This window comes from Meles meles, chromosome 7 (assembly GCF_922984935.1).
Source record: "Meles meles chromosome 7, mMelMel3.1 paternal haplotype, whole genome shotgun sequence".
Classification (NCBI taxonomy): domain Eukaryota; kingdom Metazoa; phylum Chordata; class Mammalia; order Carnivora; family Mustelidae; genus Meles; species Meles meles.
Genome location: NC_060072.1, coordinates 87,319,605 through 87,334,844, shown reverse-complemented (window position 1 = coordinate 87,334,844; position 15,240 = coordinate 87,319,605). Strand labels below are relative to the sequence as shown.

The window sequence follows — 15,240 nt, the reverse complement described above, 5'->3', positions numbered from 1 at the left end:
TCAGACACTCTTGTCTAGGAAAAGTGTGTTCAAGGCAAAGTCTGTGCCCTCACGGAGCTTACAGCATAGTTTGGGAAATAGCACAAAATATGAAAGGTGAATAACAATATGAGACAGAAGTGATTTTTCCATGACATCTTGTAATTAAAGGATCTAGCACAGCGCCTGGCCCAGCACAGGTGTTTATAAACTGCAATTTCCCCTTTCTTTGTAAATATAGAGGAGTGACCACAAAGCAAAACGTGTCTTCCCGTTGGCACAGTGTGTGATAACATAACGTTGTTGAAGGTGTGATTGAATACGATTGCCAATAGGAGGTGAAGGGCAGTAAACCTCGTGCAAGTTCAAAGGAAGGAAGGAGCGGAAGGAGCAGCAAGTGAACTCTGGGTGGTTTGGGGGGAGCGGTTTCCGTGAGGACAGCTGATTGTGTTGATCCCTAAGGGTGCAGAGAAGGCCTAATGTAATTCATTGCCTCATTGTGTTGGGTTACAAGCTCAGACTTTGGAGTCAGACCTGGGTGCAAATCCTGACTCCACCCCATATTTGCTCTGTGAACATGGGCAGGTTCCACAGCCTTCCCAAGCCTTTGCTAACTCACCTCTAATATGGGAGTAATGATAGTCCCAGCTTCATAGGCTTGTTGTGAGAATTCAATGAGATAATTCATGGATAGCTCTTATCACGGTTCTGTGAATAAATGGTAGCTTTTGTCGTTATTACTATTTTCATTTTAATAGTGGCATCGTTATTCTCTTCATGGCCACCTGCTTACCTTAACTCTTAAGCCTCTTTGTCTTCAGACTGTTCCCCGCCTACTGTAATTTCCTCCTATACACTGTCATTTCATCTCTGCAAATCACATGGGGCCTTCTGGACTTTTTAGGGTGTTTTGCACTTCCATGTCATAGAGATGCTGTCTCCTTGCCTAGAATATCACCATCTTCCCCTCCCTTATTGCCTTTGCCTGACTCCCCTCTGTCTGATGTTTAAGATTAAATCCTCCAGGGTCTCTTCCAGGAAGCCTTCCTTGATTCCTCTGTCCAATTAGATGTTGCCTCCCCAGGTCCCCACAGGCCCATGCGCTGCTCTCTCCCAGCAGCGCTACCTACACTCACCCCTGCTTTGCTCATCTACCTTGCTCTCTGGACACAAACTTCCTGAATGGAGGGATCCCACCCTATTTATTTTAATCTTCCCAGCTCTTAGCTCAGTGCTTGGTGTATGGTTGTTTTCCAGCTATGTGCCAAATAAAAAAACCCAAACAAAAACACATTGCTAGCATTCTGTGTAACATTTACTACCTAGGTTCTGATTTAAATGCTTTACATATAGTAAATACATACTTTACATACATTAACAGATTTTATCATCAGAGCAACCATATGAAGAGATAGTATTTCTACCTCCATTTTATAGATGAGGCAACTGAGGCTCATAGAGGTTAAATGATTCTCTCAAGGCTACATAACTAGTAAGTGGTAAAGTCAGGATTCATGCCAGGGCGGTATGGCCCATCAGTCACTGCTTTAACCACACTCAGAGGTTATGATAGGATATTTATTGGATGTCCAAGAAAAGGCAAGAAGACATTAGTCATAAATCACAGCTCTCTGAATACATTTTTGAAGGCTTAATAAATGTGTGGAGACACTGTTGGGGGTGGGGTTGGGAATCTTACCACTTATGAAAGATTTGCTGGAAAAGGTAGGATCTCACCTATTTCGAATTGAAGGCGAGGCATTGCTGACAGTTGGGAATGATCTCTCTGGGGTGTCATGGAGCAGAACACTTAAAAACAGGAGGAAGAGGAATATATGCATGGGGAAGTTCAACTTGCCCAATATTTATAGAGCACTACAGTGGTAAATAATCTGGTGGTAATCCCAGGGCTGGAGAGCCTAGGGTCTAGCAGGCTCTAAGATGAGGCCGATTAAAAAGAAGGGCAGGAGAGTAGCTCAGATTTATGGCATGAACTGAAGGACAGAGTTGAAATTCAGAATGAGGAGTGGGAGCTTGCTGAGGGAGATGCAGCAAATAAAGAAAGTGATTTGGGCTACATTAAATTAGATGATAGGAGAGAGAGCTCAGAAATAGAAAGGACAATAGTGAGAAATTGGGTAATCCCCTCCAAAAATAACCAGGGGCCAAAAAAGAGCTTGGTGGTAGGAGGAGAAGTAGTAGCAGGATCAATCAGTTACTCATTAAGCACCTGCACATGATTCAAAAAGGGATAAGTCAGGACGCCTACCCTCAAGGAATTCATGTTCTCCTGGTGAATAGAGGAAACACACACATGAATGACAGGGAAGACATTTAATTTGGGCTGAGGTCCATGATATCAGTGACCAAGTATTTTCTTTCTTGTTGCTTCATCTATCTGGACTTCATTTCCAAGGTCACTTCATGGTCCAGAATAGCTGTTGAAGTTCCAGCCATTACCTCTGCATTTCAGAGCTCCTTCCCCAGCTGGAAGCAGAAAGGGGAAAAGAAGGGTATGCTCCCTCCCCTTAATGACACCTGTCAGAAATTGTACACACTACTTCTGTTTCTATCCTATATGGTCACATAGCCATACGTAAATTCAAGGGAAGATGAGAAATACATTAATTCTGGGCTGCCAAGTACTCAACTGAACATCGGAGGTTCATTACTCAGGAAGATGAGGACAAGAGGGTGGGGGATAGCAAGGTCTCTGCCATTTCATTCTTCATGAATGATTAGGCTTTGGAGCTCACAAGAGGGGCTGATGATTTTAGGCTGGGTGGTCACAGAGCTGATGGATATTGAGTCAGTAATAGGTAGGGATTCAGAAGATTGGGGAAACATCAGTTACAAGCAGCTCCTATGGCAAGAGTGGCCGTTCCAGGAGAAAGTCCGGAAGAGGACAAGGCTGGTCAGAGGACAAGGGGCCATCCTGCTGGAGAATCTTATCTCTGAAGCTCTTTCTTATTTTAAGATGCTAAGAACAGCAGGCCAAGGAGTTCAGAGGGTTTTTTGTGTAAATGATTAAGGAGTCAGAGAAGAGTTCTGTCAGAACTGAGAAGAGAGGTGATTTCTCTTAGGTGCTGAGAAGTTGAGAAATTTCATCATGTGCAGGTTGGTGGGAAAGAGGGCTGGAAGCAGAAAACAAGGATGCTAGCTGGAGGATTATCCTAGAAGGTCAGGAGTAAACAATAAGGGCCTATCTGATGGTGACAGTGGGAATGGAAGGGAAGGTATGGATGCGAGGCCCTGGGAGGGGCACGTATTGGGTCTCAGTAACAGGCGATGGTCTGGGGAGAGAGAAAAATGCTCGTTGTGGGATGTTGTGTCCTCTGAGAGGCAGCGCTGCCTCTCAGGGCTCCCCAGGCAGGAGGGGAGAATATCATGAGGAGAAGGGGGGGACCCTGGTTGGCCACAGAGAGAATGGGAGGCTCTGCCCCAAGCCTCCTCAGCTTTGGAAACCCGGCTGCCCCCAGCAGAATAGTTTCCATTTTGCGTAACTGGGGAGTGTGTGGGTCTGGCTAACCGCGAGGAGGGGCTGAGGAGCCAGCAGACAGATCAGGTTGCTGTGGCAGTGGCTGTTCAGCAAGGGCCTGGGGGCTCAGTTGGGAAAAGCTAACGTGAGTTCCTCTCTGTGAGCTTGTGTGCATCCTGATGGAGGAGGCCAGAAGGGATGGCCTCACCCGGCGACTGGGGGCCAGGTTACCTACAGAGGTTATCTGATATCAGGTGTGAGGCCTCCAGTGTGATAGAGGTAGACCTGGGGGTTTTGCTGGCATCGGGGAGATGGCCAACTTCCTTTGCCTTCTCAGGATCCACTGGAAGTGTCCTCCAGGGTGAAGAAGAGGCCTCGGGGATACGGTCGTATTTGGGAAAAAGCCACCTCTTTGATGCTGGCCTTCCAGGGCCTCTCCTTCCTCAGACTTCCCTGGTGTGAGTTGCAGAGTTCAGCCTGAGACATCTGGTGAATCCATCTCTTTTTCCTCCGGGCTACTCAGGGACTTGGCCCATAACTGCTCAGCAAGTCATTTCTGGTTATAGAGTCATCAGTGACCACAGAAGCACGTTCTCCAGACAGGGCTCTGAGTCTGTGCAAGCTGGCTTTCCCCTGGCAGCTTGTCCCCAGAGTGACAGCTCCAAGTCAACAAAAACAGGAGGCTAGGCCTAACCACTGTGGACACTCAAGTCAAGGAGCACCCACTCTAATGATGTCTTCTGTCGTGCGGTATCCCAGCACCTTTCCCATAAGTGTAACAGGGCAGCTCAGGCCTCGAGGAAGTTGTGTGTGGCTAGAGTTGGGTCCTGTGCAGGGGCTTGCAGCCAGAGGGAGATGAGGAACAGAGGGAGCCCTGCTGCTGAGGCTGTGGGGTGCGGCAGCACCAGGGCTGGAGGCCTGGAGCCCACCCTTTCCCATCCTTGAACTGTCTGATGTGCCGCCCCCACTCCATCTGGATGGGGAGGGCTGCCTCTCCCTCCAGCCAAGTGTCCTAAACTCGGTTTAGGTTGCCTTTCTGCCACAGGATATGGTTCTTCTCCCGGAACCTTTCACAGTTGGCTCCGGTTCATTCCAGGCTGTCTCAAGCGATCATCTCCGAACCTTAGGTCTGGAAAGACAGACGGGAGGGAGGGAGGTCAGGATAGCCGTCCTGAGCCTCATTTTCTGGCTGGCAGGGAGACCTGGCCCCCTCTCGCTCAGTTTCCTCCCTGCCCGACTCCTGCAGACTCCTGCCGGTCACGGGACTGGGGAAAAGAGGGGGCGTGTTTGGAGGGCCTGCTCTGCTTCCCAGATCCGGACCTAATGAACGTCAGCTATTGGATCTGTGATCAAACTCTCTGATTTTTTGGGTTTCTTTTAGACAGGATTACAGTTTGGCAGGGGGGGGGTGGGGCGGGGGGGCGCGAAGAGGAGCTGTCTGGAGAGGAGATAAACAGTGACGCCGGGGCGGCCTGGGCGTAGGCAGTGGGCGGGGCCAGCGGCTGCTGTCTGGGCGGGCTGGACGGAGGGCTCCCGCCCTGCGCCCTGGCCAGCTGGCTTGTGTTAAAGCGCTGGCTGAAAATAACTCTCATTGTCTGGGAGCTGCTACTGCAGCAGAGCTGGCTGTGGCCGCCGAGGGGGCCGAGGCGGCAGGAGCTGGTACCTCCCACCTCCTTGAGCTCTTGCCCTTTGGGAGCAGTGCCCAGCTGGCCACAGCTGTGCCTCCTGCCCACCAGTAGAGATACGTGGAGGGCAGGGCGGGCTGGGCCACTCCTAGTACTCTGTCCTTTTGCCAGCTGGGGACGGGCCTTTGTGCCTGGTGTTGCTTGCTTTGCTGTTGGCTTGGGCAGGACTGTTGGTTTGTGATGGAACGCAGGGCAGGATCGCAGGGCGGGAACACAGGGCTCCAACTCCACCTACAGCCGTTTCCTGGGCTCCCCAACCTTGCGCCTCCTCACCACATTCTGCTTCTGCCCATCTGTACAATGGGCTGATCTGTGGGTGCCCAAGAGGACTTGTTGGCAGCTGTGGCCAGGGGCTCAGCAGCAAGTGGTGCCCAGGACGGCGTCTCATTTAGTCTCTGGGGAAGTTCTAGATTCAGCTTTCCAGGCTCACCACCCCCACAGGCTGAGCATGGGGACTGGGCCCACCACACATGGGAGACATGTCGGCCATAAGGGACCCGGTGGGAAGATGGTTTTGAGGGGGAAAATATGAAGAAAACCAACTCACATTCTGGATTTGCTCAGAATAAACAGTTCCCGCCTGCCTTCCCTAAAGCCTCCAGAATCCCCTTCACGGGAAAATTTCACACATCCCTTTCCCTGCCTCTCAGCAGAGCCGTGCCATTTCTGTTCCTAAGACTCATCATGATTGACTGGGACCAACAGAAACAGTTGGGAGTTTTTGGTGGCTCCTACTTCTGTTGGTTGGGTTTTCCCCAGGCCCGGCCGGAGGAGGCTGACAGTCAGGGGTGAGTTCCAGAGCAGGGACCCACACCTTCTAAGGAAACTCCAACCCCACCGGCATTTCCCTTCCCCTGTGATGGGAAGGAAACGAGGAGGGGCTAACGGGCTATGGGTACAGAGCAGGAAAGAGTAGGGAACCTCTGTGACCAGAGCTACCTTCCTCCTCCTTGGCTTCACTGGGGCTGACAGGGCTTGGGTGGGGAGTAAGGAAGCCTTGCTCCCACAGAACCCAGGAGGGGGTTAGGCACTGAGGAGGACTCTGTGCCTGACCTCAAACTGGCAGTAAACCAGAACAGCCCTGCTGGAGAAGCGTCAGATCCTCCCCTTTCTGCTGCTTCCCGTTATAGGTTTTTATTATTAGATTTCTGGCTGGTTGTTCTGATGTAGGAATCAGTCTCAGAGTTGCTTTTCAGTGTAAGTTCATCTTCCCCTTCACCCCCTATCTCTCCGGGGTCTCTTTCTTCGAGGGTGTTGGTATTTAACTACCTCCTAGTCTTAGGGTTGGTGAGGGATGTGGGGGTTGAGGGTAGGGGCAATGGGTGGCTGTGTCCTGAGTGGTTGAGAAGCAGCACTGAAGGAGGGGCAGAGGCAGAGACTGAGACAACCCAGAAGCAGGAGGGATCCTTGGGAAGCAAGAACATTACCCGGGATTTTCAGGAGGAAGGGGAAGAAGACAGTGGAACACCCACTGTGTTCCGGACACATCCAGATATAAAATATTTATCATTTAATCCTCATAAACCCCTGTGAAATAGTGAGATTATCTCCATTTTATAGATGAGCTCTGAAGGGCACACAGTTGATCTTGGGCCCTCTGACTCTGCTTCAAGACAGTGGCGCCGCCCCCTTCTGGTCAGCAAGGGTCTCAGTGAGCAACTAGCAAGGACTGAGCCTGGCTCCTCCCTTACGAGAGCTCACCATCTCTATGGAACCACTGAACAAAAATATCAAGGAAACGCACCTTTGATGGAGATAGGAATGTGTCACGTTTCTCCCCGTGACACTGGCTGTCCCCGGAACTCAGGATGTCAGAGCCCTGCTGGGCTCATGCCTGTTATCGTGTAGCTGCAGAACCCCCAGGGCCCTTGTCTGTCACGGAGAGAAGCCGGCGCCAGGTGGGGACTGACTCAGTGTGCTAATGCTGGTGGCGGGGGGGAATTCCCCTCCCCACTTCCTTCCCTGGCACACTTGGGCCCCCAAAGAAACAGAGAAGCCAGCATCACTGCCCAGAAAGTGCCACCGAAAGCTCGAGCTGGAGCTTGTGGGCCTGTGGTCAGAGCTGATTCATACTTCTGCCACCCCTGTCCATACTCCTGGAGGGGTGGGCCTCTCTCATGGACATCTAAAGTTTGAACCCTGATATGCCTTTTCCACTTTTCCATGCTCTTGGGCTAGGGCTCCCAAAGGGGGTGACTTTGTTCATCTTCAAAGCCCCTAGGGTACCAGACGTTTTCTCCCCAGTTCGCCTTGTGGGGTAGTGTGAGGCCGCAGCAGCTGACGGCCGGTGGCTGAGGAAGTTGGTGTAGACCGGATGTGATGTCTGCAGCAGCAGCGACAGGCTTCCCCCTTCTCTGCCAGTCGCTTTCTTCCGGGGGGACAACTATTTCTATTTCCATGGCACAGACTTGGGAGAAATAGGCAGAAGACAATGAAGGGCTTGAGATGTGCACAGAGCCAGATCCAGGCCCGAGGTCTGTGTCTTCTCTGCTCTCACTTGGTCTTAGCCAGCAGCAGCCTGGCTACGGTTAGGAGAGAGACCTTGGTCTGGGCTCACCTTTGACTTTGGGGTCCCTGTTTTGTTGTGGCTTCCTGCCCCTGTCCTCTTCTCCACACAGACAAGCTGAGAATGGCCCTTAGCCAAGTAGTTTCAGAGAGAACATTCGGGATTGTATTTGCCCAACCAGCCGTCCCTACTGCATCAGGAGTTGGGGGGATCTGATTAGCCCCTCTTTCCTGCAGGAGTGCAGGCAGACTCACAGGGCAGCAGAAACTGTGAAGAGGGGTGTGATGTGGAATCCTCTTCCCCTTCTTTTCTCTCCCTTGACCCATTTTGGCTTATACCTAAAAACTGAGCAAAAATCCCAACTATTCTCCTTCTTTGAGCTTTAGTGACCGGTTTCTGGCCCAGAGCTGGGCCCATTACTCAGAACCAGGATGCCTTAACCTTATATTTACCGTCTACTTCCTCACCACTAAAGGCCTATCAGAGTATTAGACATCATCAGGGGTTGGAGACCATAAGAACAGACACCGTCCTTGGGGGGCTAGATGAGTGTATAGCTAGTTAATAGGATGTGTGTAGACAAATGCATAATATGTCTAACAGAAATAAATGATATTTAAGGTTTGTCTCTCAGATTCTTAGAAAATGCAAGGCCCACTCCTAGCATGTTTCCACTTCTGGAATAACACAGGGCTTGTGTGTCTCCTTGGAATCCTGGGTGCACACAATTCATGTCCCCAGGGATGAGAATGTCAAGGAGTGGGCAGATAGATGTAAACACTGGCCATGCTTGGGTGCCCAGGGAGTTAGAGCTGAACTTGAAGCAGTGAGTAGTGGGGAGAGAGAGAGAGAGAGGAGGGGAAGGCCTTCCAGGTGTGGGCTTGGGGGAGAGGCTGGATTTGTGGGAAGTCACGTGGGTTATCAGACAGCTATCATACTTCAGGTAGGAGATCATATTTGATTCAGGAGTATGGGCACTAGGGGCAGGTGCAGCGATCTGCCTTTAGAGGCAAAGGCTGTGACCTGCAAGGAAGGCAGCTCCACTGGCTAGAAGAGAAACTTGGCTGGGTGGGGACCAAGGAGGGGAAGGTAGGGCTGCTGGCCTGCAGAGGACTAGCCCATGCCTCACTCATGCCCGCTTTTATTCCTTTATTCATTCAGCAAATAGTAGTGAGCAAAATAAGATGACTCTTGGTCTGTCCTTCTGTATTCCAGGTTAGAGTGTCTTTCAGGAAGGGATTGGGACACTTTCCTGTGTCTTCATTAATTGGGAAGTGTGTCATAAATAACTTGCTACTAAAAAATTAAAGAACTGAAATTTTATAAATTATTTCCTTAAAAAATGAGCTGTTATTTTTATGTCAGTTTCCTTCTCTTGTACTTGCATCCTGATATGGGGCAAAGGGGTAGACTCATGGATCCACATAGGCTGTGGCTGGCTCGGCGTCCACCCATGGTCGTGTGTGATACAGGAAGGCCAGGCATCCCTCCGGCTGTGGGGGAGAAGCAGATTGAAAGTTGCTGTTCTAGACAGGTAGCTTTCAAAATTTTTGCCCTGTCCCAAGTTAAGAAACATTTTATGGCATGCCTGGTGTGTGTGCCTATGTATATATATATATATATATATATATATATATAAGTATATGTATATACTTAAAATAGAAAAGAAACAAAAGCTTCGTGAAACATTGTATTTCCTACTTGGAGGGATTTCTCGTATCTTCTAGCCTCTCCGGTTTTAATGTTTGTTTTCATTCAAAATAAAGTTAATCTCAACTCACTAAATTGGAAAACATTGCTCCACCAAACTGAACTAAATATGAAGGGGAGGCAGGACCGTCACGTCTCTCCGAGCCTTCCTCATCAGCCACAGAGTGTCAGGGTGAAGCCGAGGGCCCAGGAGGGAAAGGCCTGCATGCTCTCCCTTTCTCTCCTCTGGGTGCAGGGAGTTTTCAGCCCTGCTGACTCAGGTTCTCTCCTCAGAGCTCCATGAACCTGCCTCCTGACAAGGCCCGGCTCCTGCGGCAGTATGACAATGAGAAGAAGTGGGATCTGATCTGTGACCAGGTACGGGGTTTGGGGCGAGGCCCAGGAGTAGGGGTTGTGTCTTGGGCTGGACAAGACAGCAGGGCCAAAGGCACTGACCACAGCCCTGGGGTCCCTTGAGAAACCCTGGCCTGGGCTTGGCCTCAGTCCATGCTCACTTCTTGTACCACGAGGGCTCTCTTCACAGACACAGGGCTGGCAGGCCAAGTTCCCCTCTGACTCCTGTGAAGAGCTGTATTGGTTTCCTCCTGATGGGCAGCAGCCTGAAGGAAGTTTGTGTAGGTCCAGCTGGCTGTCTGCAGAGGAGCTGGGTGTCTTTCCCAACAGAGCTGTTTCTGCCTTTCCCCATGGTGAGGGCCCTGCCTGGCAGGGTAGACCAAAGGACCTTCTCTCTCTCTCGCTCTGCCCCACCCCTGGCACCTCAGGTTTTTCTCATTCTTGACAGGCATCTAAGAATGAGCATACTGAGTCCCCTGTCGTCTTCTGTTCCCAAATCTCAGAATATGAGGATTGGAAGCTCTCCCTACATGAACAGTGTTTCGAGCTGGAAGAGACTACAGAGATTATTACTTAGCTCAGAACTGAGACCCAGGACCCATGGCCTGGCTCTTTACCCTGCACACATTTGAATTTCACAAGTCATGAGTTTCTGAACTCCGACAGGCCTGTCTGCATAGGAAGGAGAGTCCACTTTTACTTCCTTACCTCTCGGAAGGCATGGAAGCTTGCCTGGCACGCTCAGAGATTTATGGTTTCTTTTCAAGCCCCGAACAGAACCAGAATAGCTAACATTTATTAAGTACTTACAGGGGACCAAGGACTTACATATACTGAAATATCTCATTTAATCCTCACAAAACCCCCCTGAGGAAAGTGCTGTTACGTTTTATGGATGAAGAACTTGGGGCTCAGTTCCGTGTCTGACACGGGCACCAGGGCAAAGCAGCCGACCCAATCTGTGCTAGCTGTTATGTTCCACTGCCCCCCAAATCAAGCTGCTTGACCTAAGGTGGAATTATGCTTCAGAGCTCCTAGTCCAGTTCCCCACCTCTTCAGGGAAGGCCCATTTCCTCGTGTTCTGCATTAAGCAGAGCTGGCAAGCTTGGTGACCCTTGCTTGGGATTGGATAACAGTCGCCTGTTGGCACTGAGTTTCTTTAATTGATGATCTCCCAGTCTTTTCCAGGTCACATAATTTTGACTCTTTCTCACACCTTACTTTTTGCTTTCATTTTGTGTTTAGGTTCTATTTGCTAACATGAGATCATTCTCCCTGAGCCCCGCTTAGCTCCCCCCATCCCTCAACTCTGCAGATATCTCAGTGGTGAAGGCCCTAATAGGACCAGAACGCTGAAGAGTTTTCCCCGAGTTTTCTCTTGGGTCTGATGCAGGGGTTGGACCAAAATGGAGAAGGCATAGTCCCATGATCCCGTGCCCTTCGTGGAAGAGGATTGAGGGATGACCTTGCCAAAAGCAGGTTCAGCATTTGAGGTTGCCTCCATGGTTGGGGCCTGGGGCCTGAGGTCTGGCCAAGGAACAGAACGTGCGTTCCAGCCCTGAACGTGTTAGTGCTACGAAGCCAGTGCAACTCCAAGTCTGGGTTTAGGGCTGAAGAGGTTGCATTCTATGAAGCCTCGCTCCTCTCTCCATGGCCCTCCTAGCCCCAGGTCATCAGTTAGCTAGACAGTGGACACCATTTCTCAATTGCCCCATTATTTTGGTGTTAGCAGCTCTTTAATCCCCACATCTTAGCAGCAGCAGGCTCTTAAAATAATTTTCAACATAGAAAAATATTTTAGGCTCAGAGATCACTAATCAGAGAAGGGGAAGATGACGGTAGATGAGAAGCGCCTGAAAATAAGTCAAGGAAGAGAGTCTCTGGCTTGGATGATGTTAAGGGCCAGCTGACAGCTTGAGGAGCCTGGGTCCCCTCACACTGAACGCCATCAGGGTTTGACTTCCTTGACACTCTCCTCAAACTGTGGGTGTCTGTGCACACATGCGTGTTTCCTTCACAGGAACGGTTCCAGGTGAAGAATCCTCCCCACACTTACATCCAGAAACTCCAGAGCTTCTTGGACCCCAGCGTAACCCGGAAGGTGAAGCGTGAGGCAGGGAGGCCCCACCTTGCTGCCCCTTATAGTCCTGTGGGGTTTGGGGGGCAGACCCTGTGACTGGGGGGTGGGACGTCCACTTCTGAGCAATGGGAGTTGGGTTTCTGGGTTCTGAGGCCATGGGCCTGGAGTGGCTGGCTCCTCACAGAGGGAAGGCTTGTACCTGCCCTCTTGCGTCCCCTCCCTTTCCTTTTCTACCCCTTTTGTTTGTGCTGTAAAGTTGGATCGGGGGCCTCCAATAGTGACAGGAAATTCCATGTTTACAGAAGTTCAGGAGGAGAGTGCAGGAGTCAACCAAAGTACTGAGGGAGCTGGAGATCTCACTTCGCACCAACCACATTGGGTGAGTCAGAATCGGCCATCAGGATCCGGCATCTCTGAGGATGGGTGGCTTGTTGATCGCCCGACCATGAGGCACGGTCACCCCTTGAACGGCTCTGGGTTCCCCGGAGCTTCAGAGTGCTCTTTTTCTGGCTTTTCTCCCTTTTGGCTCTGCCAGCTGCTGACTGGATGCTGCTGGCAAGCTTGGGGCCTCTCCTGGGGTCTTCAGCTTGTGGCTTTAAGTAGACGACATTCCTGTCGCAGCTGAGACTCGAGTCTGCCTGTGGCCTGGGGGTGGGCCAAGGGAGGCCCAGAGAGTGCTGGGGATGGGGAGCACATTACATTGGGTAGCTGAGACCTCGTTCCCAGACTGTGTGGTGCCCAGAAGACTATTTTCTTGATTGCAAGACCATCTCGGTTCATGAGCAGAAGCAGCTTCCTAGGGCACCAAGAAAGTAGATCAAAGGCAGTGGGGACCAGGAATTGAACATCTCTGCATCTACAGACCGTGGTATTGCCAGCCTATTGACAGGTCCCTAGGAACGGTGTGGGTCTTGTTTGCTAGTCTCTGAGTGGGGAACCAGAACTTGCTGAACAAGCCGAAGTCTAATGCGTAAGGTACAGTGACAGATGGCAAGTGGTCTCGGTTTTCTAAAACTGTAACCAGTCAGAGTATATGTAGTGAAAGTGAGAGCAAGATAGAGACACAGAGAGTGTACACAGAGGATAGCAAGGGAAACCTGATGGAGGACGGCAGGCGGGGCCACAGTCCTGACCGGGGGGCCTGGCACAGATACTGAGCTCACAGGAGTGAGAAGTCGAGCCTGGGGTGGGGGAGAGGGTGGCTGGGCAGGTGCCGCCCCCAGGGTCCTGGGCTTCCTGAGAGCAGGGGTGGAAAGAGCCAAATGATGTCATCTGCCTTTTCCCTCCTGCCCGTGGTGGCCGCCCGCTTGTCCACGCTGGGCTGGGCCTGCCTGGGGCTCTCAGAGAGGCTACCTGTTTGCGGCCAGCTGCCGAGGCAGCAGTCATGGGGGAAATGGCACAGGACAGAACAGGAAAGGGATAGTTCCTGGCCTCAGCAGATGTGCCTGGTGGCCAGAATTGGCTTCCACACCCCATCCATGAACCAGAGTGAAAGCTGACATGCTAGCAAACGTGAAACTCAGCCTCCTGCTGTATGTGGTGAGTCCTCACAGAAGGAGTGGCAGGGCCTCCTCAGCTACCCTGTGTGTGAGAGGGGAGGGGATGGGGCAGTGAGACAGAGGGTGACTCCAAATCCCAATACTGCCCTTCACATCACCCCGCAGGGCCTTCTACTCTCCTCCCCTCCCTCTCAGGCCTTCTGTTCTTTCTTAGTAAGTCTTGGCCACAAGAGGATGGAGCCCATTCTTTACAGGAGAGGACCCCAGAGCCGTGTGCGACACTCCGCACTGCTCACCCCTTCTACCTGGGGCCTGCCTCTCTGGCCACCCGCCAGGAGCTGGGGCGAGAGCAGCGTGGTTCCCAGGCCTGGGGCCTCTTGGCAGCTGGCACACGAGTTAGAGGTCTGGACCTGGCCCTCGGTTCCCAGGGAATGTTTAGCGTCTGGCAATCTAGGAGCTCCTGTCGTCTGAACTGTGGCTTCTCCGGGCAGTTATGTGGGAGGGTCAGGCTCCTTCCCAGATTCTTAGGCAAGAAGAGTTTGTCAGGCCGTCGGGCCAGGGTGTGGGTGCTCCAGGGTGGAAGGAGCCCAGGGCAAGCAGTGGGGAGAGGAGGCCCCTGCTTCTGTCCCAGCCTGATCCGCCCCAGGACCTGCCGAAGCCGGGTGTGTAGGGCCAGCCCAGTGGGAACTCCGGCCCTGGAGCGAGCCGGATGGGCTGGGAAGTGGGATTCCAGAGCCTCACCAGCTCCTCCTCTCTTGGGTTTGTATTGGTTTCTCTGCCTTGCTGAAGTGCCCTTTAACCTCTCCTCAAAGTGTCAAGATCCCGAAAATAGCAGTGTAGACTCAGACAGGAAATGAGAAGGGGGTGGGGAGCTGGAGAGCAGACAGACAGGAAACAGGAGGCCTGTCGGCCCCCAGAGAGGAAGCTAACTTCAGGCAGCTCCCGTGTCAGTCAGCCTCCGCTGAGCCTGGTGCTCCGGCCCCGAGCTCTCACTGTGTCCCAGGGTGTGGCCAGCAAACATGGCGCTGGTGTCCCAGCCTCGGGGGAGAGGCAGCCCTGTTGAGCTGTTGGGTGCAGCTGCCTCTGAAGACCCCCAGACAGCCAAGGGAACAGAGCACTGAGGAGAGTCAGGGTTTTATCCTACGAGTTTTATGTTTCTCTGTGCTGTGAAATGAACCTGTCCTGTAATAGCCCTCCTGGGATCGGCTCTTGAATTTCCTTCCAGGCATATCTCAGGCCAAGAGGCCTGAAGGCCGAAGGGTGGAAATGCCCAGGGCCATTGTCTTTAGGGTCTTTGTTGTCAGCCTTCCTGCCTCTCTGGCTGAAGGGGCCTGAGTCCTCAGTCTGGCTCTGAGTGGTCATAGTCATTCTGGAGTTACTTGAGTCCCTGACTCTTCTCCCATCCTTTTCTTATTCTGTCAAACTCACTCTGACCAAACACAGAATTCCCGCATATCCCTCTTAGCTCAGTGTGGCCCAAACTATCTTTCCTTGAACTTGGTAGAAGGGCCCTTTGGCCCAACATGTCTCTGTTCCAGAGCTCTCTTTGGCCCTTCCTGCCTGTTTTTTGACCAAGACTTCAGTCCAGTTGGAGACGTGTTAGCCCTCGTCAGGCATAGCTGTGTACACGGGCCTGTGGTAAATGCTCTTGATCAACCTCCCCACCTCCCCACAATTCTGCCAATAAACAACAAGCAGGGACAGCACACTCGGTGTTGTGTTAGACACCAAGGACACCGAAACTGACTGAGCCAGGGCCCTGGCCGTTTAGGAGAGCGTACCTGAAAGCTTGTGTGCCTGACATGGTATTGGAAGGCATTGTACATTTCCCCATCCCTGGCTCTCTGGCCTAGCAGAGGTCTAGGCCCATGATGTCACCATGGATGGGTCTGCCATGGGTTTGGAACCTCAGAGTTTTCCCAGCCTGGTGCTAAGTTCCAGAGGATTCAGGAGTGGGTGTTGGGTCAGAG

General features: G+C 51.8%; 1 protein-coding gene across 5 annotated transcripts in view; it reads left to right on the top strand.

Moving 5' to 3' along the window:
• FMNL3 (formin like 3) overlaps positions 1-15,240 on the top strand; it is a 53,952-nt gene that overhangs the window by 21,827 nt on the left and 16,885 nt on the right. For all 5 annotated transcript variants that reach the window (XM_046011504.1, XM_046011503.1, XM_046011502.1 and 2 more), the window contains exons 2-4: positions 9,632-9,715; positions 11,712-11,792; positions 12,074-12,150. In XM_046011504.1, the coding sequence (XP_045867460.1) occupies positions 9,632-9,715; positions 11,712-11,792; positions 12,074-12,150 (242 nt within the window). The remainder of the gene's footprint in view (positions 1-9,631; positions 9,716-11,711; positions 11,793-12,073; positions 12,151-15,240) is intronic.